General features: G+C 46.7%; 1 protein-coding gene across 1 annotated transcript in view; it reads right to left on the bottom strand.

Annotated features, from left to right (window-relative positions):
* Positions 1-3182: 3182 nt before the first annotated feature.
* Positions 3183-24149, bottom strand: part of LOC140646585 (alpha-2-macroglobulin-like) — a 40656-nt gene continuing 19689 nt past the window's right edge. The window contains exons 15-36 of the mRNA XM_072850754.1: positions 23839-23988; positions 23447-23617; positions 22624-22723; positions 21043-21169; positions 20529-20757; positions 19304-19430; positions 18539-18660; positions 15897-15948; positions 15175-15258; positions 14870-15046; positions 13895-13979; positions 13193-13349; positions 12831-12905; positions 10436-10601; positions 9212-9435; positions 8409-8627; positions 7976-8103; positions 7516-7606; positions 6854-6928; positions 6322-6424; positions 5445-5486; positions 3183-3208 (exon numbers count right to left, since the gene is read on the bottom strand). Of these exons, the coding sequence (XP_072706855.1) occupies positions 3183-3208; positions 5445-5486; positions 6322-6424; positions 6854-6928; positions 7516-7606; positions 7976-8103; positions 8409-8627; positions 9212-9435; positions 10436-10601; positions 12831-12905; positions 13193-13349; positions 13895-13979; positions 14870-15046; positions 15175-15258; positions 15897-15948; positions 18539-18660; positions 19304-19430; positions 20529-20757; positions 21043-21169; positions 22624-22723; positions 23447-23617; positions 23839-23988 (2730 nt within the window). The remainder of the gene's footprint in view (positions 3209-5444; positions 5487-6321; positions 6425-6853; positions 6929-7515; positions 7607-7975; positions 8104-8408; positions 8628-9211; positions 9436-10435; positions 10602-12830; positions 12906-13192; positions 13350-13894; positions 13980-14869; positions 15047-15174; positions 15259-15896; positions 15949-18538; positions 18661-19303; positions 19431-20528; positions 20758-21042; positions 21170-22623; positions 22724-23446; positions 23618-23838; positions 23989-24149) is intronic.

Genomic DNA, 24149 nt, shown 5'->3' with positions numbered 1-24149 from the left:
CTCAACACCGAAAAGGAAGTAACACTATAAATAAATTAAGTCTTGATTCTCATCAGATGCCTCTGGCCTTATTTTTTGTTACTGCATCTTTTCTCTCCTTCCATCCATAGCTCAGACTGTGTAATGGCCTGAGATTTAAATCCAGAGCCATCCACGGCAAGGCGGTGTTTGGCAACTCCTCAGGAATTCCAGGAGGCAGACAGCTTTTGGCAGTGGGGAGGAGGAGGGGAAATCTTACATGATCCATTATGCACTGGAAGCTTGGCTCCCTGGCTCTAAAAGTGTGTGTTTTCTGCAAGATAATCCTTGGACATAAACCTGTGATCACATATCACCCTTGATCCCACTGTGAAATCACTGCTATGAGCTGGAAGGACAGTGTGAACCTGTCCAGTCTGTTCTTTCACAGCAGGCCAGATAGAAGTAAAGGGAAAACCTGTGGATTTTCCCATTCTGGCAGTGAAGACATTGTCTGCTTGTTTCTAAACAGTTGAAGTGAACTCAGAGGGGGACTGGGAACTTAGCAGTGTAATTAGTCAGAATTTAAACCAAGAACCACCTTACGAGCCAAACCCCTTGCGTTTGAGAACTTTATCCCCTTCCCCTCAGTGGAGGCCTGGAGATCTATTTTGGTTTTTTTGAGTAATTTTAATACAGTTTGTTTGGTTTTTTTCCTCCCTCACAACTAGGCTTACAGTGCTTCGGCAGAATTCAGAGGGGAGGCCCTGGATTCCCACCTGGTAGTTTGAGTTAAACTTTTTGCATGTTGATTTTCCAAATTATCATATTCTCTCTAGTCTAGATCTCTCCCAGGGATGCAGAAGTAATCAGCCTTAGTTCAGTAGGTCATATGGCACTCTGTGTATTTTATTTACATGGTTCTATGTGCAGAGGTGCCTTTGACCCTGCCAACGTAAGCTTAAGCAAGCACACCTACAGGAGTCCCTCACACAGCTTCTTTCACGTACACAGATCCAGGTTGTAAAAAATGTAAGTCACCAATGCAAGCAAAGAACGTGTACTTGTTTCAGTGATGCTGAAGCTCTTTGCGTTGTCATCATCCATGTGGGCGTCTCAAGACCCTCTTTCCCGTTCATGAGCTAGAATTCCTCACTTGTGTGAGGAAAGCAGTCTGCTCTGGCCCCTTTTATAGCTGTCCCCCTGCTATGGGGTCATGAGAGACTGGCAGTACTGGAGAGACACAGTCCCAGCTGAGACCGTTAGTTAAGGGCATGCAGGTTCAAAAGTGCCAGGTCTGCAAACTTGTGCATACAGACGCAGGTCTGCAAATACAGACCCTCCTTTACAGCTGGCTGTAGATGGATGGCAACAGCTCCTTCATTTTCATTTACTTTTTGACGAGTGCTCTACCATGGTTATGGTGTTGAATCTTTTCTGCCTCAAATGAAACAAAGTGATCATCATGATAACTTAATTTAAGAGTCCGTAAAATCACTGGAGTATGTTCCATTCGCACAATTTGGATGATGGCTTTCTATCATGGAAAGAGTTAACACTATGTTTTACTGCTACTCGATTTTAAATTAGACAATACCTAACTGTTGCCCATGGGCAGCCACATCACTTGCCATTTGGGGCTCCCTGGCTAGCCCGTATCTGTAAAGCAGTTTAACATCTCTCTGCTTGACTAGGTTGTGAATCATTAAAGTCACATACTTGCAGGTCCTCCGTGGTATACCATGTAGGAAACGTTAGCAAAGCTGCCTTAAGGAAATACAGGAATGTCTGAACACTGAGTTTCTATCCCCATGAAGCAAGAATTGTGTGCTTCAAAGGCAAATCACAATGGTCTAAAATCAAAACAGTTTCATTCACCAAACAAAAACTATGTTGCTTTGGAAAAGTAATTGCCTCATGGTAGGAAATGAGATGGTTTTACTATTTCTAAATCAAAACAAAATGCAATTAGCATTCATGCTTGATTAGAAATTTTGCTCAGCTTTCACTGAAGCCAGTTCATTCCATAGACTGAATATGAGGTGTCAAAAAGGTCTTGAGTGAGTAAATGCCAAACACCACAGGAGACAAAGTGACATAATATTAATATCTAGCAAAACAGATGAAGAACTTTATTTGTTCTCAATAACACTGTTTGGATAGGCACACTAAAAAAAACTGGATGGAACAACTAGCTGTGCGTACTTTGGATACACAATAAGCCATGATACCTATGAACAATAAGCATTTAATGAGAATAACAGTCACATAAGATCGTTCTGCCATTCAAAAGTTAAACCCAGAAATTAATGGGACAAAACCAAGAAAAGGGGAGCATTCCTGGAGATATCTAAGAGGACTATGGACCAAAGCAACTCTATGATTTAAATAAATGTGCCATTTAAACTAGACTTAGGTAGGTAGGTTACTGGCAAATGCCAATAACTTCTCCTTGGGAATCTCCCAGAAGCAGCAGGCAGAAGATACGGAAGTTTCCACAAGAAGGCCCAAGCTTCAACTGGAGAACAGGCCATTTTAAGTTAGCAGCTGAAGGCATAATGCACACAGACATCCCTCCTGCTCTCCCATGCACGCTCTAATCTTACAAGAGGGCAGAGTGTGTATCTCCTCCCACTCTTCTACAAACAAGAAACAATCCTGGAACGGGTGTCTATGAGGCACATCAGAGAGGCTGAACTTCATGTAACATTAGCTGATCATCCAGGCTGCCTACCAGTGGGAGATGGATAAGCACCTGCAGAGACCAGTTCAATCAAGGTTATGGTTTCTAAGCCAGGGGAGAGAAATTGTTCTCAAGAAGTACCTATCCGTCTCTGTTGATTAGACAGGATCTCAGATGACAAGTTCAGAGTACATAACACTTGAGAGGGCTACATTAGAAAGGCTGACTCCAACTTAAATCATTCCATCCTCTTTTTTTTTTTCCTCTCACTTGTCAGCCTTATTGCCCTGCACACAGGCATGGCTGGATGGGATGCTCTTCAACCTAAGAAGCCAGGGAGATTAAAGCTGTGACTGGAGGCTGAGCAGAAAGAAATAGAATTGGGAATAAACTGTTCAAAAATCATTGGTGAGTAGAGTTAATTTATTTGTAAAGTTCATTTCCCATTCCTTGCAGGCACTATTCATCTGTCACTCCATCTTCTCCATAGATGGTGGTGGTGGTAGTGGGGTAGGCAGGTTCCAGCAACTGGGAATATTCTTCATGCATTGCCCTGATCTACTTCCTCTGCAAGGATGAAAGAAGATGGGAGGATACAGGAGTTAGAGAGATATGCCAGTTCCCTCTCTCAGGCTGAGAGACAGAGAGAGCAAGATGTGGGTTTGGGAAGCCAGGTTGTGTGTGAAGCACAGTACAGGAGAGTGAGTTGCTGTTTGACTGGGGTTGAGGGTCATCCATAGCACTCAACACTCATGTCACCTTCAAAGCCATGTGAGATTAAGAGAAGGCTGAGTCTCTTTCTAACCCACTGGGAGACATAAGCGGAATGGAATTTATCACAACTGGGATGGACACAGGAGCACAGTGCAAACAGGCAGCAAGGATGTTCACTGCAGCAATGAGACATGCTCTTAAAGTGTATTTATTTCTCTGCAGAGAGTGGAATATGCTGCACCAGTGGACAGCACTGTTCAGGGCAGAGAAGGCAGCTTTCTGCTTTGCAACTGAGATCTGCCTTTTAGTCAGTGCAGAGCACCTTTGGACACCTAGACCAGTGGATGGACCTCTTAACTAGCAATTTCCCATCATCTTTTCCAAGGAGGATAAAATCTTTGTCTTTTAGCACACATGGGGAAGAGTAGCTTAAAATCTAAAGCCTCCCTCCTAGCCTCAGACTGGACAGCCAGACCACACCAACATAACCTCTGGAAATGTTTTACTGTTCACTTAGTGTCTATCTTAGGACTTATGCACCTTTTTTCCATGAAGGGAGGCTGTAGGCTCAGAATCAGCAGAACACAGCTGTACCTACGAACACAGCCCAGGTTAGCAAGCAGTATGGAGTAAAAGCATGGGAGCTCGGGCTATTTTCCCAGACACCAGATAAGAACACAAAAAGAGATAAATTTCACCATTTACCACCAGCAAGAGACAAAACTTTCGCCTTTCCGAAGTCCAAATCACTTTTTCTCTGCTCTCAGATGCCACAGTCAGGCCCTGTGAAAAACGACTTCCCAGGGTCTCAGTGCTTTCCAGAAGGATCTACATTCCAAACACCTGAAACTGGGTAACTGATGGGAAGCCAGACCTGCCAGTCTTCATATTGGAAGACTCCATATAGGACAGAAGTATTGCTGGTCAGGGCCTTCCACAGAAGCTCCTACATTACTTGTGCTCCTAAGCCAAACACATGTGGCCTTGCACTGCAGAGAACCTCCCAAAGATCATAGCCTCTCTGTCTGGCTAGCTCAGACTCCAAACCAAGACTGAGGGCTGGCTGCCTAGGGTCATGAGGAACACCTGGTTCCTGAGAGACCCCCCCCTCCTCCTTGGGCAGCAGGGTAGCTGAGCAGGAAGCAGCTGTTGCTCCAGATAGTAGCACCAAAGGCAACCTTGCCATCTCTTGGAATCCACGGAGAATGGCAGTGCTTAAAGGCATGCTGCAATGTGCCAGCACCACTGTGGGCTTTGCCACATACAGTTGCTAAGCAGGCTAGGGTGCCATACTGGTGAACTATGACCCTCCCACAGATGAGTGATGTGGCTGTGTGTACAGGTGGGGTCTACCACCAGGGCACTTTTCTGTCACCATACAAGAGATGCAAGCCCAGGTTGCTATAAGAGCCCAACACTTACCTCTTCAATAGCAAGGGTTGGGAGGGACTTCCTACTGCAGGTATGGGCCCATGCTCAGAGTAGGAAGTGAGGGGCTAAGAGCAGCACAGCATTACAGGTTTAGTGAAAAGGTGTGCCAGGCTTGGGCAGGAGGTTCTGGAGCACAGCATGAAATCATGGTAGGTCAGATCATGACATGCTGCTTTACGGGATATCTTTTGGTGGCCTTGATTTGCTCTATTGCTCTAGACAGAGTGCTTTTGGGGAGGAGCGTGCCAGGTGGTTCGAAAGAGCCAAGTCCCCTCAGCATGATCCCACAGCTACACTAGCTGGAGCTCTCAGGAAGGACCAGAAGGTACCTAAAATCTGAGACAAGAAGAATAAGAAACTTGCTCTCAAAGAAGTCCAAGGGGCAGTAACAGAACAATAGGGACACAACCTTCATTCAAGCCAGGAGAACCTGACTATGGAAACCACTCTGAGAATTCAGGGATCGTGGATTTTGAATGAGTCAACAACATTGTACCTCCTGTGCTCATAGTTTTGCATACAAAATCTGTGCGAGTTGCGCCAATCTCATCCAAATTACCCATTGAGCAGAATGAGACAAGGGCTGGCTGGAAGACCAAAAATACAATGAAGAAGATGTAAAGAACTGTGAAGAAAGAAAGGGCTTTTGGTACCCTACCTGTGGTGCAGGGAGCGCTGTACTCCTGTGTGGCAAACTCATCTGGAAAACAGAAGGGGAGAGCGAGAGCGGGCTGTCAGAGCCCCTCAGCACTCCCGGCAGAGGGACGGGTGCCAGGGAGACACTTCTCCAGACCCCACAGCAGGCCACTGCCCCCATCCCCGACCTCCCCCCAGAGATCCCAGCTGGGTGGGAGGGAGCCCCAGTCAGGGCCCTGTCCGGAGGCCGCAGCAGCAAGGCAGAGCCACCCCGCAGAGGCAGCCCCAGCAGGTCTCCACCCCAGTGTGCCCAAGGGCTGCTCAGGCACCTTCTGCCAGCACGCTGGGGCGGGAGCGATGACTCTGTTGCCGCCACCCTGGCGCAGCAGCCGGGACAGCAGAGACTCGAGGAGCGCCAGGACTGCCTGGAAGCACGGGCACGGCTGCGCTCCGGGGCCGGAGCTCAACACGGGACCGCCAGCGCCCGCGGCTCTGCCCCGCGGGACGGCTCCTCTCCCCGGGAGGCAGGACAGGCCTTGCAGGCGCCGCGGTGGGAGGGCTGGGGAGATGGCCTCCTCCGCCCTCTCCCGCAGGGGAGGGCGGCTGCACAGCAGCCGCCGGTGTGAGGGGCAGCCGTGCAGGGATCCCCACAGCGTCACCACTGCCCGGACCTGCCCCCCCGTTGTTCTCTGGGGCCTGCCCGGGCCGGAGCAGCAGGGAGGAGGGCAGGGGGGCGGCCTCCAGCCCTCCGGCCGCTCTGCACTCGGAGAGCTCAGGCAGCGCGGGGCCGAGAAGGGGCCCACGCCAGGGGCAGCTGCGGGTCCCCACAGCTGCCGCGCCCCTCCGCGCGTCCCGCTGCTCGCCCTCGCTCCCACGGGCACCCCCAGCCCTGCACTCACCTGTCTCGTAGTAGTCATAGACCTTCACCTGAGCTGGCTTCAGGCCCTGCACGGGGACGTCCCGCTCCACCGCGAAGGAGAAGCTGAGGGTCTCGCTGCCCAGCTGGGGAAGGGAAGCGGCGGAGGCTCAGGGGCGGCTCCGCACTGCCCCGGGCTCCCCCCCGCCCCCCCCCCGCCCCCAGGCCCCCTCGCTCTCCCCTGCCACCCGTGCCTGGGCCCTGCAGGGTGCGGGGGCTGCAGGCCCGGCTGAGGGGCAAGGGGAAACCCTGGGGCCTTTCCCCACACTGGGGGAGGCTCTGTCTGGTGGGGATGTCAGGGCCCGATCTGTGCGCGGGGCGGAGGGAAAGCCTGCTGAGGGCTGGGACAGAGGTGTCTCCTATGAGACAGAGACAAGGTCAGCGGCAGACAGGTTTATGTTTTGTGTTTACAAGCCTGGAGATGCTTAGCGTTGCTCTCTATCTCTGCGCATGGTATTGCCAGTGTGCTGCACGGCTCACTGTGTGCCCCACGGTAGCCCTGGGTTAGTCCTCACCTGCTCTAGGTACAGCAGAACATGGTTTGTGCTCACTTCTGTCCGTTGGATCTGGTGAAACCAGGTGTTTGAGAGCTGGAAAGAAGATACATGGAAGAGGTTGCTGATCTGAAGGGAATTTAGTCAACCCTCTTTCAACTAATCTAAGCTTCCTCCCACCCCTAGAACCTCAGCAGGTGGATGCTGAGAAGTAAAGCACAGTGAGGGTACTTCCCAGGGCAAATACTCTTGTGTGAAGCCCCGCACAGTAAGTCTTCCCTCAGTTCCCACCATCTCATGGTCTTGCACTTCCTCAACACAAAAATGGAACGAGGGACCAGTATTTTCGCAGCTGTCATAGATCTCCCAAGGCTCTTGAGTCCCTGAGATTAGACCTGATGGTCTCCTCCCAGCTCTCGGTCTCAGGGCCAAACTGTGCATGTATTTGAGCTACTGCAAGCTACCACGAGTGCTTGAGGGGTTGGAAGGGAGTGCTGCTGCTGGCATCCCTCAATCAACCCTCCTCCACAGCTGAGGCATGGAAGAACTGGAGGAAAAGAGGGACAGGTCTAACAGTGGAAGAAGATACCAGGAGAAGAATTAGATACTCCTTTAAATAATGAAATTGATGCCCCTGATTAAGGACAGATATACTCAAAGAAATGCTTCACAAAACATCCTACCTTTCTCACGGAGGACTTCACGGGGATGAATCCTGACAGCATCTTCACATCAACAATCACCATGTTGGAGCCGTTGCGCTCCCCAGTGTAACTAAGAAACCAAGCCACAAAGATTCAGTGCACCTCAAGTGGAAGCTGGGGGCACTTCCACCTTTGCCATAACACTTGGACCCCACCACGTCCTGACAGTCCAGCACCTTCTTCTCTAGCTATGCCAGGGCCTCCTCGTCACCTATGCAGCCTCTCACTAGCCCAGCCCTGGGCTGCTGCCCACACAGCTCCACCACTGCAGGACATGTCCTTCTTCCACAGCCTCTCCTCCCAGTGCAGCTGCTTCCTGCCCACTCTTCCAGGGATGCACTGCCCCTCCAGGGCTTCCAGACTGGCTCAGCCCAGAGCACCAGACCTCCTCCAGCTCCCGTGGCTTCTCAGGAAGGCTCAGACCCAAACACAGACTCACCTGACATTTATGCCTATGTCAAAGACCTTGTGAGCCTTGGAGTCCTCGCATGTCTCTGGGATCGTGTACACATGGAGCATGAAGGGTGCATCCTGCTGTGTGGGCTGCACATTGTACCTCAGGCTTGTCTAGGGAGAGCCATCAGTTCTGTGTGAGCAGGTGTGTGTGCATGCTCAGCACGTGAGAGAGACCATCCTCTCCCCGTCCTGCCTCCCCACTTCTCGCATTCCCACAGCTCCTCCACATTGCGGATCCTTCCCTCCTTGCCTCCCACTCTTTCTCCTCCACACACACCTCTACTCTTCTTCTCTTGCCTCTCCCAGAGCCTTCCCTCCCACTCCTCCCCTCTCCCCTGTCCCTTCTGCACTCTCCCTGGCTCCTGCCTGGCGAGGGGCTCTCCTCCCACAATGCCACCTGCCCCCATCACCCTCACCTGCAGGTAGACGCATCCTTCACCAGACACCTCCGTGCTGTACTCCCCTGGCACCTGGGGCAGGGGCACGCGCTGGAGCAGCAGCCGGTTTGTGGGATCCACTTGGAAGTCTTGCTGGAAGTCCCCTCCAGACCGCAGGGTCACTTTGGAAGCTGCTCCGCTCTTGGCATAGGTGAGAGCTCCGTACAGGGACAGGGCTTGGAGAGCCACCACTGTGTCCTGAAAGAGAGGGGTCCCGGCACCCAGGAGAATACAGTCAGCTTTTCCACAGCCTGTCCTCCCACAGCCTGCCCTTTGCTGTTGGCGGGCATCCTCCCTCCATTCTTCACTTTCTCCAGTTTTAAGTCCAAAGGAGAGAGGGAAAGAGCAGCTTTTGCATGTTTCCATTCCCTTCCTGTGTCCTCTGCACAGCAGTTGCATGTTCCCTGAGCTCCCTGGTGTGGAGCTCTGCGCAGCCTTCACTCGCTCGCCCCAGGGTGAAGCAGCAACCTCATATGCACAGACAAATTGCAGTGGCAGCCCTCTCCAATGGCACAGACACACGTCCCATGTGTCCTTACCATTCTGCCCCGCGGTGTCAAGAAAGCCAGGTCATTAACCACAAGATCAGTCATTCCCAGAGGCACTACCTGACGTACTAGCCTCTAGCCTCTTGGGAACTTGGCAACCATGGTAGACACTGCAGGGATATACTGCAGGGGTACAGTCCCTGCCCTGGTGAACCCTACTGGGCTCTCACCTGGGTCTCTGACACTTCCCGTCTTCTGACATTGATGTGAGGTCGCAGGAGGGAAGCAGCTCACCTGGGTGGAGGAGAAGCCTCCGTTGGGATTCTGCTGACCACTGATCCACTTTGCAATAAGAGATGCGAATGACAGCTCCTCCTGGGAAGGTGCTGGCTGCATGGTGAGGTAAGCAAGGAGCACGTAGGCCGTCATCTCCACTTCAGCAGAGGGAGCTCGGTAGCGATAGTACGGGAGATCAACCTCTGGCTCTTTCCCAGGCCGCTGCCAATGAACAGACCCATCTTCACAGAAGGCAGGGAGCATGGAGACAAGACAACAAGCAATTATTAGTAGTTATTGAAAGGCAGTTCTTGATCTGCTGCCGGTCCAGTTTGGAGGGCAGAGCCCCCAGGATGCACCTGTCACGTAGGATGAAATGGGAAGGGTTAGACAGCTCTTTGCTTGCTGCAACTAGCCTGAGACTGCTGAGGCTCAGTCCTCAGGCCTGGATACCGCTTTGTCCTAGACTCCAGATTCATGGAGGCATTTATGGGCTTGAGCACCAGCAGAGCACCAGGCAGAGCACCTTGTTGAGTAGAGATGCTGGGGTTGGGCAGTGACAAGCTCTGTGAGGCAAAATGACCCAAGGACTGTGAGCAGGGCTTGGTAGTCACCTGCAGGTGGGAAAGGCAAAAGGAGCTGGGGATATTTCCCTCACAACCCTGCTACCCAACGCTTGGACAAACCCACTGTCCGGCCTGACTTTACCAGAATGCTTCCGAGTCGTTACATGAGTTCCTGGAAGACTCAGAGCTTACTCTATGGCCTCTGAAATGACCTGTATGTTCGCCTTCTCTCTCAGCACATGCAGCTCTTCTCTGATTTATCGTCCCTTATGCTGTGCAAGGTCAGCTTTGTCCTATGTTGAGCACATGCACTGGAAGGAAGGAGTGGCCATAAACATTGCTAAGTCTTTGGTCTTTGCTAAGCAGTGCCTGGTGTGGCAAGAGGAGCGGGCTGAGGAGAGACGCTAGCAGAGCTACCCTTTAGTTCAGCAGTGATGGGGATGGTGCCTGGTGCTTCCTGATGAACCCCCTTGGAGCAGAGAAGTAGGACTGGGCACTGAGAGGCAGTTGTCAAAAACGCAACCCCTTTGCCCAAGTGTTTCCTCTCCCTCCACCTTTCCCCGCCCACAGAAGCCATTTCCTGCAGCCATTGCCCCACTAACAAAAGCCATTTTATCAAGGGAAGATGTAAGGCCAGTGGGTTGGAAGAAAGAGATGTCCCACCAGGAGCACTCACCCTTTTTCACAGCTTCCTTTTCAAGTGAGCCAAGCAATGCCTTCCGCTTCTCCACCTTCCCTGCCAGGGCAAAGGCGTACGCCATCAGTGCCTTGGTGTACACGTGGTTTTCTTTCTCATCTGCTGCTGTTTCCAGGCAGAACAGAGCATTACGCACCACCGAGTGCTGGGGAGAGAGAGACTGAGCTGGAGCAGCCAGAGCTCACACTGAGGTCCATCTTAGAACAACAGGAATCGGATGGTACCTATGGACCCTTGACATCCCCGCTCCCCTGTCTGACAGAGATTGTCCGCTTGTGTATCCCTTCCCCTCCAGGTCCAATACCCTCTGGAACGAATGGGCAGCCAAAGGCTCTTCCTTATCTTGTATCTGCTTTTCTTTTATACATCTTGTTGTAATGTTTTTTCCCAGTTTGATTTAAAGACTGTGAATCAGGGCTCCAACCCTTCTGCCTTGTGAAGAATTACTGGCCTGATTGTCTCAGGGCAAGGGGAGTTCTCTGTAGATGTACTGGATACTTGCTTTCCTCCTCTAGCTATCACCCTGAGACTGTTTGGTACTTTCACCCTCTGCTCTATCCTTTCCTTTTTATTGTTTAGTTACCCTTTTCCAGGGCCTTCTGAAAAAATTTCGTTTTGCTGGAACTTGATAACGTAGCTTCTAGTTTGGATGTAAATTCTACCTCTGCACAAGAAAGAATATATTTTTTTCTATTTTCTGGAATATTTTTGTGGCATGTTAACATCAACAATGCATGTCTTTTTGAAGCCAGAATCTCAAGTATGGTTTAAGAGCACAGTCGCTACCGCAAAGGAAAATGTAGCTACTTTACATAGTGTTAAGTAACAGACACTGTCACCCCATGACCCTTCAGCAAGACACATGACTATTCCTCATTTGTGATGGAAAAACTGGTATAAAATTGAAGCAATAACACTGCAGGGGGGCATGCCATGATCTGCAGCCTAACAGCACATTTACAGCTTAATCAATGGTCTAGAAGGAAAAGACTTATTTTTCAGTGGCTTTGTACTTTGCCTTCCCTGCGTGGGTACTGGAAGATGAAATCTTTTGTGATCACTTTTGGAGAAGCAATTCAGCTGCTTTTGAGAAAGGAAAGAATAAAAATGAAATTGGTTGGGTTGATGCCTCACCTAAGGTTTTCTATGCTTACTACTGTTTGTATGGTAACCGTTGAGGAGGAGTTCAGCCTAATGACAGGACGTGGCAGTAGATACACGTGCTGAGGACAGTACTAATAAGTTTTTTATGAGGGATCTAATATGGCTTATTTTACTTGCAGAAATACTCTGTATGCTTGCCAATAGCATTAAATACCTAAGGGCTGTGCTATGCTCAGCAGTTCACACAGCTTAACTTGAAATGCACCCACATCCCAATCAGATTCTGACAAACCCCTTCACATTCAGTGTCACTTTTAGGCTCAGACAGGGAGATGAAAAACATCCTTGTTATCCAATACAGTTCTGCCTGAGAACTTGCCTTCTAAACACAACACATACCAAAGAAAGAATACTCTTATGGTGAAGTTATTGTCATCCATGTCACCTTACCGACAAAATAATTCCTTCTGCTGGTTCTCACTATATAAGAAAAAACTTTCAACACAAAATAGTCCCTACTATGTTTGGACCAGAGGGATTTCAGCAGCCCAGCAACCGTCCTGGCTCAGCACTCCTTCTGCTGCAATTCACACCCCAATTTTACCTGCACCAGAGGCTTGTCTCACAGTGAGGGGATCACAGACTCAGAGATCAGAATGACCAAACCCACATTGCTTTTAAGTAGGCCTCAGGCTTTTCACAGACTACCGTTTATGGTATTCCCTATAGGTATACCTTATTACCTATAGGTATACCTTATTTCCCAAGCATTAAGGACGAGGATGTCCCATAAAACAATCTAGAACAGGCAGAGAAAATGAGAATGAATCCCTGAGTGTGCCACCTTTTTTTACAGACCTGTGCTGTTGTGTCAGAACAATAGGCTCATACAAGTGGTCAACAGGAATGTACTATTCCAACAAACAAAAGGAGATTTTTGTGGGTGTAGAAAACCTGTATTTGGCTCATTTCAGATATTTAAATATTATTTAACTCACTGTTAATCCAAGCTGTACTCTCTTAAAGGAGCAAAATCTTGATTCTCCACAAGAGAACTCAGAAAAAGCTGAAGTGAAATGTGTATATGGGAGACAGGATTGGACAGGGGAGAAAAATGGAGGAAAAATGTTATTCCGGTCTAGGCTTGAATGGAAAGAATATTCAGACAGGACTTCTTCTTTCAAAAAGTAAAGGGACCTGATAATCTGGGCCGCTGCTAGTAGGGCAGATTAGTACCATGTGTGGCTCGAGTTGGGGTGCAGACACGTACGGTTACAGGCAGAGGAATCTCCAGCAATGCAATAATGATGTAGGCCGTCAGCGTGATCTCATCATTCACTCCACCCTGCAGGGAACCACAGAAGTAGATGTTGATCCCACACAGCACCACTGGCTTCTCCCTGTGCTACATAACTACATCCTGCAGGGACAAATTCTTCCAGCCTCCTTCTCATGGTAAGTCCTTCAGAAGCTGCTGTTGGCTTCTTCCTGCTTCTGTGATAGCTCACATATTTAACTCCCCCTCCTCCCCAACCCCGAAGTGCTGAAATAGTTCTGTTGGTGTCAGAGTGACTTATGGTCAAGTTCCAGCCTGACAAAGCCCATGCGGAGCCAACCAGGCAGACATGTTACCTTTATGGCGTTGTTCAGGAGTGTCCCAGAACTGCGGAAACAGCCATTCTCCTTCTGCTTTTGAGTGAGCCAAACCAAAGCATCCTGGATGTGCTTCTCATCTATGAAGATGTGAGGCCGGGCCCGGGCAAAGGACTTGAGGACAAAGGCTGTGAGCCTGAAAGTGACAGAGGGAACTGAGACATCCTGAGCAGGCCCCGTATCCATCATAGGTCATAGGGCCCATGTGGGCATCACTGTTCTGGAGGAAAGCAGTAGAGGCTACAGGACTTGATCACAGGGGGCTGGTTGGAAACTGTGACCTAGATCAGTGACTTGGTGAGATAGGGACCAATGGTAAATGGAGCCTGCCATTCATAGCCCTGAGGGCTGCGGGTAGGTGGGCAATGGCACTCTGGGGATGCATCAGCATCTTCTGCTTACAAGAACTAGCTAGGGCATCCTGCAGGTCAGCCTCACTTGAGCTGAAGAAGGGTGTCAGGGGAGGTAAATAGCTATCAGTGCAGCATTGCAAACCTAAAAGGCATCTCCCTTAGCATCCTTCCCTCCTCCATTATCCCACATGATTATCCTATGATGCCATGATTATCATTTCATCTCCACCTCCATTTCAACCTCCACAATGACCAAGCACAAGAGAACACTGAGGAAAGGGAGGGCATGAAAAGCAGAAATGAAAAGCCAGCGGTACTGAACTCTTACCAGGTATTCCCAACTTGCCCATAATGGGGCCCAAAGGTGCTATAAGAACCATCCCAGTGTTTGTAGTTCAATTGCCTTTGATACCCTGAAATAGAGAGTGGAAGAATATTTTAGTTGTCACAGTACTTTTCAAGGAGCCATGCAAAGGAAATGTAGCAGACATGGGACACAGTGTCCCCCTTCTTATGGCACAAGTGTGAGCTATGCTGCTCAGTGTTACAATGGAAGTTCAGGCAAACCCACAGCTCTGAGTACCTCCATCCTTGTGCTCTTTCTCTCTCCTAAAACACCTGGAAACTGGGTATCTGCGGTCATTGCTGCTCTCTGGCCTACACTTGATGAGGAGAGGTAAATGTATCCCAGACTTGAGAGAAATGGGAAAGCAGTTCCCAGAGGAGAACTGGATACAAAGGTGAGCCCCACACAGAATAGGGATGCAGAAAACAGGATATTTTCATTCGAGGAAGTGTAATTTTTCTGCAAAATAACTGAGTAAAAACAGTCCCTTGTTAGTCAGCAGATACCTACTGTGTCCATATGTACCGGTGTTATGTCTGCCAGCATATCCTAGCTAGTGTGTTAAAATTCTGGCCTAGTCGAAGGTGAGTGACACTTTCTAAATCTTAATCCTAAGGAAGGTCTGAGATCTACATAAGCAGCTGCCATAATTAATGGATGCAGCTTGATTTATGTGTTTCATGTATCCCTTTTCTCACGGAGATAACTCTGAGTTATTGCCAGTCCTGGCCTTTTTCTATGTTCCTGTTTGGATGCTGTCCTCTCTCACCCTGCACCTCCATCTAAAAGTGCAAGATTCTCTCTCTCTTACAGATATTGTATTATATACACCTGACCTACCACATGTTCCCTTAATGCAACCTCCCCCAGATCATACATGCCAGTGGCCAATAGTGTCCCTATCCAGTTGCCAAGGGAAGGAATGAACAGAGAAGCAAAAGCCATGTCCCAGCTCACCGCTCACTAAGTATCCGATGGCCTTGGATTTGACCTCCTCACTCAGCTGCCCTGTCTTGTTCAGATAGTCCAGGATATAGATTTTGGGTGCAAACAGGACCATGTTCTGCTCCCCACAGCCGAATGGCATCTGGAGGAGCTGGTGGAGGTTCTGCATGGCAGTGCCCATGATGTCGCCTGGAGAACAGGACAATTGCCAGTGTAAATTAGCACAGTTCAGGGCTTGCCAGTAGACTGAGCACAGCCTGAAGAAACATGGCAGTGTTTCAAAATAGCATGTGACACTTTAAGAATCTTTCACTTACCTAGCACTGAGAAGTATGCTCTGGCTGAGCCATCCACTACAGTCTCTGGGAGAACCAGGGAAACTGGCTCTGACATTGACTTTTCTGGGATAAAAACCAGATCAATTTGGTTACAATTCTGGCTATATCTACATGCATGGGTAGCAGCTAAGAGGGTAAGAGACCATACCCTGCACAGGGGTTTCCTGCCTTCAACAAATCCATTCATCTGTAATTTTGTTGTGGAAGCTTCCCATCCTGCAAATTTTGTGTTGGGCCAGCAATATCCTCACACACAGACTGTCATGGACTTCTACATGGCACTGTCAGCTGGCCTTGACTCACAAATACACTTTCCAGCCTATTTTTCTGGCCTCTTCTGCTTTGGTGTGCAGAACTGGCTTACTGCAGAGTCTGGTTTGTGATTTTACACCCATTGCATGAAAGACATTAGAGATAACCCTATTAAATCCTGAATATTCTGTCCCTACAGGGACCTGGCCAGCCTCAGTTCCTAAGACATATGTTTCTGTGTCTGTAATTGCAGGACTATTACAGCCTCAGCTCTTCTCCTTTAGGAAGAATTAGTTACACTACCAGTTGGACATACATCTAGTTTGTTCAATTTTATCACATCCCTAGACCTTGCTTCTCAGGGCGGAACATTCACAAATCTTGTCTTCTCCCTTTGTCTTTAGTCTCTACCTCGGCAAAGAAGGTCTTAGAAAGCAAAAGGCTCTTACCAGATGCACAGAGCACAGAGTTGTAGGTAGTTTCCACCTCAGTCCCTTCCGGCTTGGGGGAAAAAGGCAAGAAAAAAAGCAAAACATGAGAAACAACAATAACAACAAAAAAGAAAAGGAAGAAATATCAAGAGGGAAACTAAAACGGAGTCTAAGAAAATTAAATACTTATAAATTCTCCTGTGGTAATAATGTCTTTATAATGAAAAGTCTTTAGAAATTGCTTACAAAGTTTTTTTCTCCGTGTACTAAACTGAGGATAATTGAGGACTATAACATACTGGCTAATTACAAACGTGAAATTTAATACATGTTCCTTCCTTTCTTATTACTGAGAGAGGCCCTGCAGCTTCACAGGTTATGATGCAGATAACATGCAAGATGATGTTACTGATAGTGCTAATAGAGCCACAGGGCTGTGTCTTCCAAGGTGCTTCCACTTTGGCCCAGCCTAGCAGAACTCCTCAGACTGCAATGACAGCTCAGTACCTGGGACACTGGTAGGATATGCATGTAAGAGCTTTGAAAGGTGGCAACTAGAGCACTCCAATGCACCCACAAGTGACACGTTACAACACCCAAAATTTAAATACATGCCACAGTCAACTGGTGATTGCATCCCTCTGTTTCAAAAACTTCTAGCCTAATTTTTAAAGTCAGCAAAGAAGCCCTGTTTTCTGTTGAGCTGGTTGAAAACATGCTGCATAAAACTCAGGAATCAAATATTTACTAGAAAACCTGTTTTGTCAGAGTTTATTTCAGTGAGATCCTCGCATCTATTTTTTTAACCTCCAAATAGGAGGGTTCCCATTGCTTCATTACTGTTTCCCAACTTTTGCCAGCTGAAAATTTTTTCCAGCATGTAAACAATGGTATTACCTTCACTTTCTCACAAGTTAAAATACATTGTCTCTCATTCTTCAGTATGAAAAGACAGAGAAAGATTAAAAGAGTAGGGGGAAAAAAAAGAAAAAGCTTTTAGGATAAACTATGACAGAGCTAAATGCTTCTGTTTGAAAGGCACCTTCTTGTTTGTTTCAGTGCCATTCTGAAATGCAACTAAATGAGAAATCCATTGTTTTGTCTGCTTTTGAACATTTCAACAGGAAATTAAAACATACAAACTGTAATTATTTGAAAGATTTTCCTTTCCAGCTGAGAAATTCCTGGGTGAAAAAACATCCTGTTTCCCAACTAGCTCTCAGCAAGGCTAGGTTTCCTGAGGCGCAAGAGGACGAACACCCCAGGGGCTCTGGCACACTCCCTTCTCTCTCCCTGGGTTGCGCTGCCTGCTGCAGGGGATATTGACATCCATGTGTTTGGGACAATGCAGCTCCACCTCAAGCAAGTTACACTGTATCCACCCCTGCTAAGTAATTGTTCAGCCTTGGATGCTAATCTCTGATTCTATCCAGTCAGGGCTTGCTGTAGATTAATTACCTCATTACAGTAACAGGATAAGACCAGTAATCTCTCAGACACCGCGACAGAAGTAATTTTAAGGCTCATTCAGTTATTTTCACTCCCCCGCCATCTGGGAGAAAAGACTTTACAGTTCTGGTCTTCAGTATCTTCAAAGAACAAAATAAACACTCTTTTTCCTGAAGGCGTATGTGAAATTAGGAAGTTTTCCTGAAATGTTAAACAGTTATTCATGCCCTGATAGATGAAATGCACTATACAATCAAATTCATTTGTAAATAAGTGAAATAAAAAAAAAAAAAAAGCCTAACAGATAGCATTGTTGTTCCATCATTACATTTAGGTTAGCAAAACATTTTCTGAAGTTACATATTACATGAATCCTAGCTCTGCCTTACTGAAAATTGGAATGTCTGCAATGTAAGGAGGAGTTGCAATGTTATATGTTACTCCTGACTTAATTTTGTTAAATACGATTATTCCTTCCTGTCATGCATAGGAGTGACAATATTATGATGTGATATTATATAGATTTCACTATACAACAAGCTAATACTCTTTGTTTGCTATTAATATTACAGGGAGTCTTATACTGTGGATTAATTTTATGACTGGCTATTTATCATGGAAAAAGCTGTGGGTTTATCATTGCAAAACACTGCTTAAGAAGAAAATGTACAAAAGAATGCAAAAATAAAAAGTTCATACTGTTTTGAACATTCTTAAAAGTGTAATAAAAACAATTCAAAACAATGATGGTAGTTTTCTTTGGAAACATCTGTAGATTGTGGTGACTGTTCCATATTCCAGACTACTGGCCATGTGCTGGAGGAGACACATAAGGTTTCTGGCAAGTCTTCCATTTACAACCTATCCCTGTGATTCATTACAGGTAAAACCAAGGAGTTCTCATTTATCTCCCAGATGATGTGTCTGGGACAAACCTGTCATTATTGCCTGCTTTATTATTTCTGTCCCACTATGTAATGTAATAGTCTGCTTTTACTATGAAATGGCAACATTATGAGTTATGGGCTCTATTGGCCTGTGTGAGATTTATCAATGCTTCTTTTATAAAAGTGTGCAGAATAAGAGTCACACAAGCCATTATTGCTGCTATCATGGCTAAACTAGAAAACCTTTATCATACAGCAACTGTTGCTGTGGAGCATGAAATTGTTAATACTTTTCTGTGCCACCACACTCAGCAGCCCACATACCTCCACCAGCAGCTGTCTGATGACCGTGTCCTTCCGCCCTTTCTCAGGGGTCTCCACGATGGCATTCCCGCAGGGCTGCTGGTTCTGCAGGGCCTCAGTGCTCACCGAGAACTCCACCTGCCCTGGAAGAAACAGGGGTCAGCCAGCCCTGCCGGGCAGTGCCAAGGAAATGTGGGTTTGTGTTTGTACTGGGCACTCTCTGGTGTATTACAGAGGAGCTTTTCCAAGAGGAGAACTAAACTCGAGACAGTGTTTTATCTTGATCCAGCTGCAGCCTTCCAGGACACCTCCTTTGTGATGGCCACCCAAGGAGGTGTTAGTCCATCAGCAAGAAGAGTAGTGGAGGGGCAGGTCTTCTAAATCAGTCTTGTTCTGGGAGGCTTCAGAGGAAGCAAGCTTTGATTAAAACATTTCAGACCCAGCCACATTAAGCTAAGACATTCTCAGCTCCACAACAGGAATGTCTGAGTGCTTTGCATGTGTTAAGGGAATTTGCGATTTCTATTCAAATGTTAAGAAAACAATGTCTTGTAATACTTAAATAGTTTGTTTAGGACATGGAAACTGCATCCCAGTGTAGTGTCTCAGCCTCAGGGCTGGACTTCTCACTTCTGGCATAGACAAGATCCTTCCAGACAGGTTTGGAGTCACCTAGCTCCTCACACCAAAGATCTGATGTCATCCACAGATATCTGATCACACCAAAGATCTGATGTCATCCACAGATATCTGATCCCAGTATTTTCTTGTTGTCCAGCCTCTTACCTAGAGATCTTGGTGTTACTGCCCAAGCCACAGTTTTCCTTTCATTCATGCAGATGCAGTAGGATTCTTCCTGCTTCTCTACTGGTGTAGCCAGGAAATGAATAGATTCAGCCAGAGACACGCTGACCTGCCGGTTGTACAGAGAGGTGTCATGAAGGTTGGAATTGCAGAGAAGCTGGTATTACTAGAGACAGCGCAGTACATGGAAATGGGTAGTGGAACTGGTTACACTGTGGGACTGAGAACCTTATGGATATTGCAGAGCAAGAACTGGGTGATAAAGTGGGAAAAGCCTGAGATGTGCACAATTGTAAGAGATTGGGGAGGTAAGTGCAGAGAACAGGATGTGTATCTTTGGAAAGGAAATCGATTCTGGGAAAATGGAGCATGGACCAGTTGTGTGAGCAAAGGCAAAGCAATGACTACAAACTTAGCCATGAATTAAAGACCCTGCTCATGATTAGGTGAAGAGGTAAAACACTAGCAGTGGGAAAGCTAGTAAGGGAATAAGGGAGAGTGGAATAAGGAACCTGAAAACAGCAAACAAAACAGGAAAGACAGGGAAATAAATGAGAGTGCATTGGAAAGGCTGGATCACTTGCCCCTCCTTGTTTCAGCTTCGTTCCTTTTAGAATAAAAATCTGTATTTATAAAAAAGTGAGCAAAGGTGATTGAGATTTTGTTTGCATCACCTCCCAAGTTCTCCCTTGTCTTTTTTGTTGGTGAAAGAATGCAGATAAGAATAATGAAGCTATATAGCTCTGCTCAGTGTCTTAGGGGCAGAGGCAATAAATCACAGGAAGTCTGCATATTCCAGCAAATCTGGCATGATACTTTGTGAGATCTTTATATGAGATGAGACTAAAGGCTGAACACAGGTATCCACCCTGGTGAACCTGGAGTTTCCATGTGGGTATGCAATTATGCCATGGTCTGTGGATAACCCAGGTTTCATATTTCTATAGGACAATGACATAAATCCATGATGACAAGGCCGTGGGTCTCAGCAGCAGAGCTTTAGGTTCTGAATCAAACACAGCTTTCAAAACTTTGTAGGAAAAAAATATTCCCCCTTCATTAAATACACCAAGAATTCCTACATATGTACACCTATATGAAATTATAGTCAGAGATCAGTCATCTGGCTTGGGAAACCATGTTATAAGTGGCCCATTGTAGCCTTCCCTAAGCTGTCAGACTGAGCAAAGTTGTGAATGTCTCTTACCCTGATGCAGGCGGTCAGGTAGTTGAAAACGGTGGCTTTCAGCGTGAAGGCCTCACCACGCACTACTGAGTAGGGCAGGGTGAGCTCTACAAAGAAGGGCTGGAAGGCTCTGAAGGACACTGTCGGGGACAGGCCAAAGCCCGTGTCTGCCGAAGTGCAGAATGCATTGGCTTTCCACTCAGTGATGGTGTCAGGGATGGTCACATCTAGATCAGCATTTCCCTCAGAGCTGGCGAGGGATGGAGAACAAGATTTCAGCTATATTCTGGTGATCATCTATGTTTTTCTCAGCCTATTGAACAACACCTGCTGACAGCAAACTCCTGACCAGCTGGGATAAGGGCACTGGCTTTTGCATGTCCTCCCAAAGCATCCTATACGTAGTGACCTTGAAAAATCCCTCTGCCTACTAGAAATACCCCTCTCACTGAAATACTGATACTTCCATTGAGGCTTAAATATCTTCTGAGGTTTTGCCCCAGTGACCACACTCTGCCTTCCCATAAACACTTACTTCACTGAAACTATGTCCCAGATCCATGTCTCAGGGAAGTACTTTCGGATGGTCTCCACAGGATTGCCAGCAACCATAGGTTCTGTTACTTCATAGTCCAAATCTTCAAGCAGATTCAATGCAGTGACTAGCAAATTTGTTCAAGGACAGGAAGAAAGGAAAAGAAGTGTCAAACTCCATTCTAAATCAGGAGGATACTTTCCTTCCAGGTAGTGGTTATTCTTAGCTAAAATTTTAAAATTGAAAGAACAACTTTGAAACCTTGGCCACTGGAAACAAATGTATTTCTCTGTTGTCATCTCAATGTTTCATTTTCCCTAATGTTGCTGCTCTTTTTACAGAGATTGGATGGGGTTGAGTCTTCTTCCCCCACTGCCAGCAAACCCAGCAGTGCCAAAAGAGCTATGCATGATGATGTTATTGAGGGTACATTTCTATTGCAATACAGAGGCAAATGTGGAACTTACTGCCTCCAGATATTACAGTTGCACATAGTTCATTAAATTTGTTTGAAGAATTGATTGTGTTTATACATGGCCAGAAACAGAAGCCACACTTAGCCCTCCCCTCCTCCATCTAAGATTCTTCTGAGATGAATATGGGTCTTTACATCTCTGGCCATTAGCAAATAAACGGTTCTAGAACAAGGCGATGCTTTGTCACAGTGTTGCATAGTGTTGTGCCTTATGAAAGGCTTTCCATCAGCCTTAGAAGACTTTACATCTTCTCAAAGCAGCCAGCTGTCTCAGGCCATGCTCTAAAGACAAATCCTGCATTTCAAAACCGAAGATCTGATCTGTTATGAATAGAAGGCTAGAAGCTATCACCAGACCAAAAGCCATAATTTTTTAATAGGAGCTGGGATACTGCACCAGAAAAGTCAGTGACTGGAAGTGATATAGGTGAGAGCGTTTTATATAGCCTTGCTAATCTCAGAATCTTTTTCTGAATAGAAAAAAAAAGTAACATCATTATTCTATCTTCACAGTCACTGAAGCTGCAGAGAAGTGACGTGACCTATCCAGCCTCTTATAGTCATGTGAGTGGGAGAGCTGGGAACAGAACCAAATTTCTTAGCCCCCAGTGGTAAAATATCTACTCACAGAATTGTACCACCTTCTCATTTATCTTGGCCCACTTTTGCCCTAGTTGTTCCTCTAGTTATTGCTAGAGTGTGACTATCTAGAATTAAAGACTCCTTTTTTAGGTTTCCATAGCTGGACTCAGATCTGATGGAAAAAAGCCACTACTTTGTGTTGGCACAGTCCATCCAATGTAGACAGACTGTCTTAGTGCCTACAGGATCCCTGCTGTAGGGGCTGGCATGGGAGTCACCGAGCACACAGACTTCTAGCCAGGCACATCTGTCTAGCTGGGGATAAGCAGGCAGAGGTGTTATCAGTTTCATATTTCGGGACTGAGGCCAGAAGGGAGTGATCCTGAATTAGGTCAGTATTATCTGACAAGAGAATCTAGTCTGCCTGGTGTAATTAATATTCAAAGAAGTAGAGGGAAGGAAAGAAGCAGGGTGGTAAATTTTAGGTAGTTGTGTGGGAGGTAAAATGAAGCACATATTCTTACTAGAACTACTGTAACTCCTTTCCATCATGTGTACTGGGTAATGCTGGCAGATTTCAGGCTTATGGATCTTGCTGCTAGTGAAGACTTTTAAGCCCAATTCCTAGTAAACAAAGAGAAAGAAGAGCAAAAAATATGCAAACACAGTTTTGAAAATAAACTATTTTTAATATGTCAAGAATAGATGTACTTATGCCTGGTATTGATCAGAATAACAAAGGCTTGTGTATAAGTGCCAGATAGACTGGTTCAACCCAGATGTTGAGGCTTTAACATGTTATACTCATCCTAAGGCTAAATCTTAGCATGATCAGATGGAAAGCTAAGGCCACAGGTCTACCCTGGGGACATCTGCCTGGGTGAAAATGACATCTGTGAAAAACATTACATAGAGGGTACCCAAAAAGTCTTGTGCTGGACTCTCTAGATGGGTATAGGTGTGTTTGTGGGTTATCAAAGTAACTGGCACTTTATTAAAGACCTATCTACACCAGATAGAGAGAGAATATGCACGACTGAGGCACGGTTTCTAATACTATGGTGGCAGGGGTCACTTCTCAGGACTGTTCACTTACTTGAGACCATTCACACGTATCTCTACTAGCAATGAGGAGACCCTTCAAAATTTTAATGGTTCAGAGAAGCACTCAGGTACCAATATGGGCTACATAGATGCAGGGCCTGGGCCTGGTTATTGTCTTGCATACAAAAGTTAGCAAGCTCAAAGCAAAGTTCACTAAAAAACCCTTCAGGACAGGGGGAGAAGAGGAGAGGAGACTGTATTCCAAAAAGGAATAACAAATTAAAACAAAAGGCTGGAGCTTACTTTGAGAATGCCATAGGCATCACCTTCGCCGTCAGGAGAAATGGGTATGTAGACGAATCCATTTAATAATATGTTGTCAAGTGACACACAAGGGTTTACGTTGTCTTCTTCCAGGTAGTAGTCCTTGAAGCTATAACCGCGGATTTCTTTCAGTGGGAGAAGATCATACACCTGGGGAAATGCAAACAACCAGGGAAAAGTGTGGCAGGCCAGCACTTACAGGGACACAGACACTATTTAACACTCCTTTGATAAAAGCCAGCTTCTAAAAAACAAGTGTAGTGGATGCAGCCATAAAAATACATGGCCCCATGTCCATAGTGTTGTTAATTGTAGTTGAAGAACTAGTTCGTTCTTGTACTTGCTCATTATCAGAAATAACCAAGACTTACAGAGCTGGGAGAGAGCTCATCTTCAGGCTTCATGAGGAGGACGCTCTTGTCCACAGCACGGAGGGCACACAGAGACCTTGGTGAGGTATGGAGTTGCAGGTGTGTGTTGGAGGCAGGAAGACCTTCCTTGGGTACAAAACTCAGTCTGACCTGCAACCCCAGAAGGAAGTTAAAGCAGCCACTTTTCCAGATGCTGTTACATGCAATTATATTGAAGCATCTAGCTTTGTGAACTGAGCTCTCCTAGTGCCTTGCAGCTCTTCTAATATATATTCAGCTTTGACCAGTGTAATTAATAACGACCAGTGGTT

This window comes from Ciconia boyciana, chromosome 1 (genome assembly GCF_034638445.1).
Source record: "Ciconia boyciana chromosome 1, ASM3463844v1, whole genome shotgun sequence".
Taxonomy (NCBI): Eukaryota; Metazoa; Chordata; class Aves; order Ciconiiformes; family Ciconiidae; genus Ciconia; species Ciconia boyciana.
Note: the sequence above shows the minus strand (reverse complement) of the source record. Positions and strands in the feature narration are given on the sequence as shown.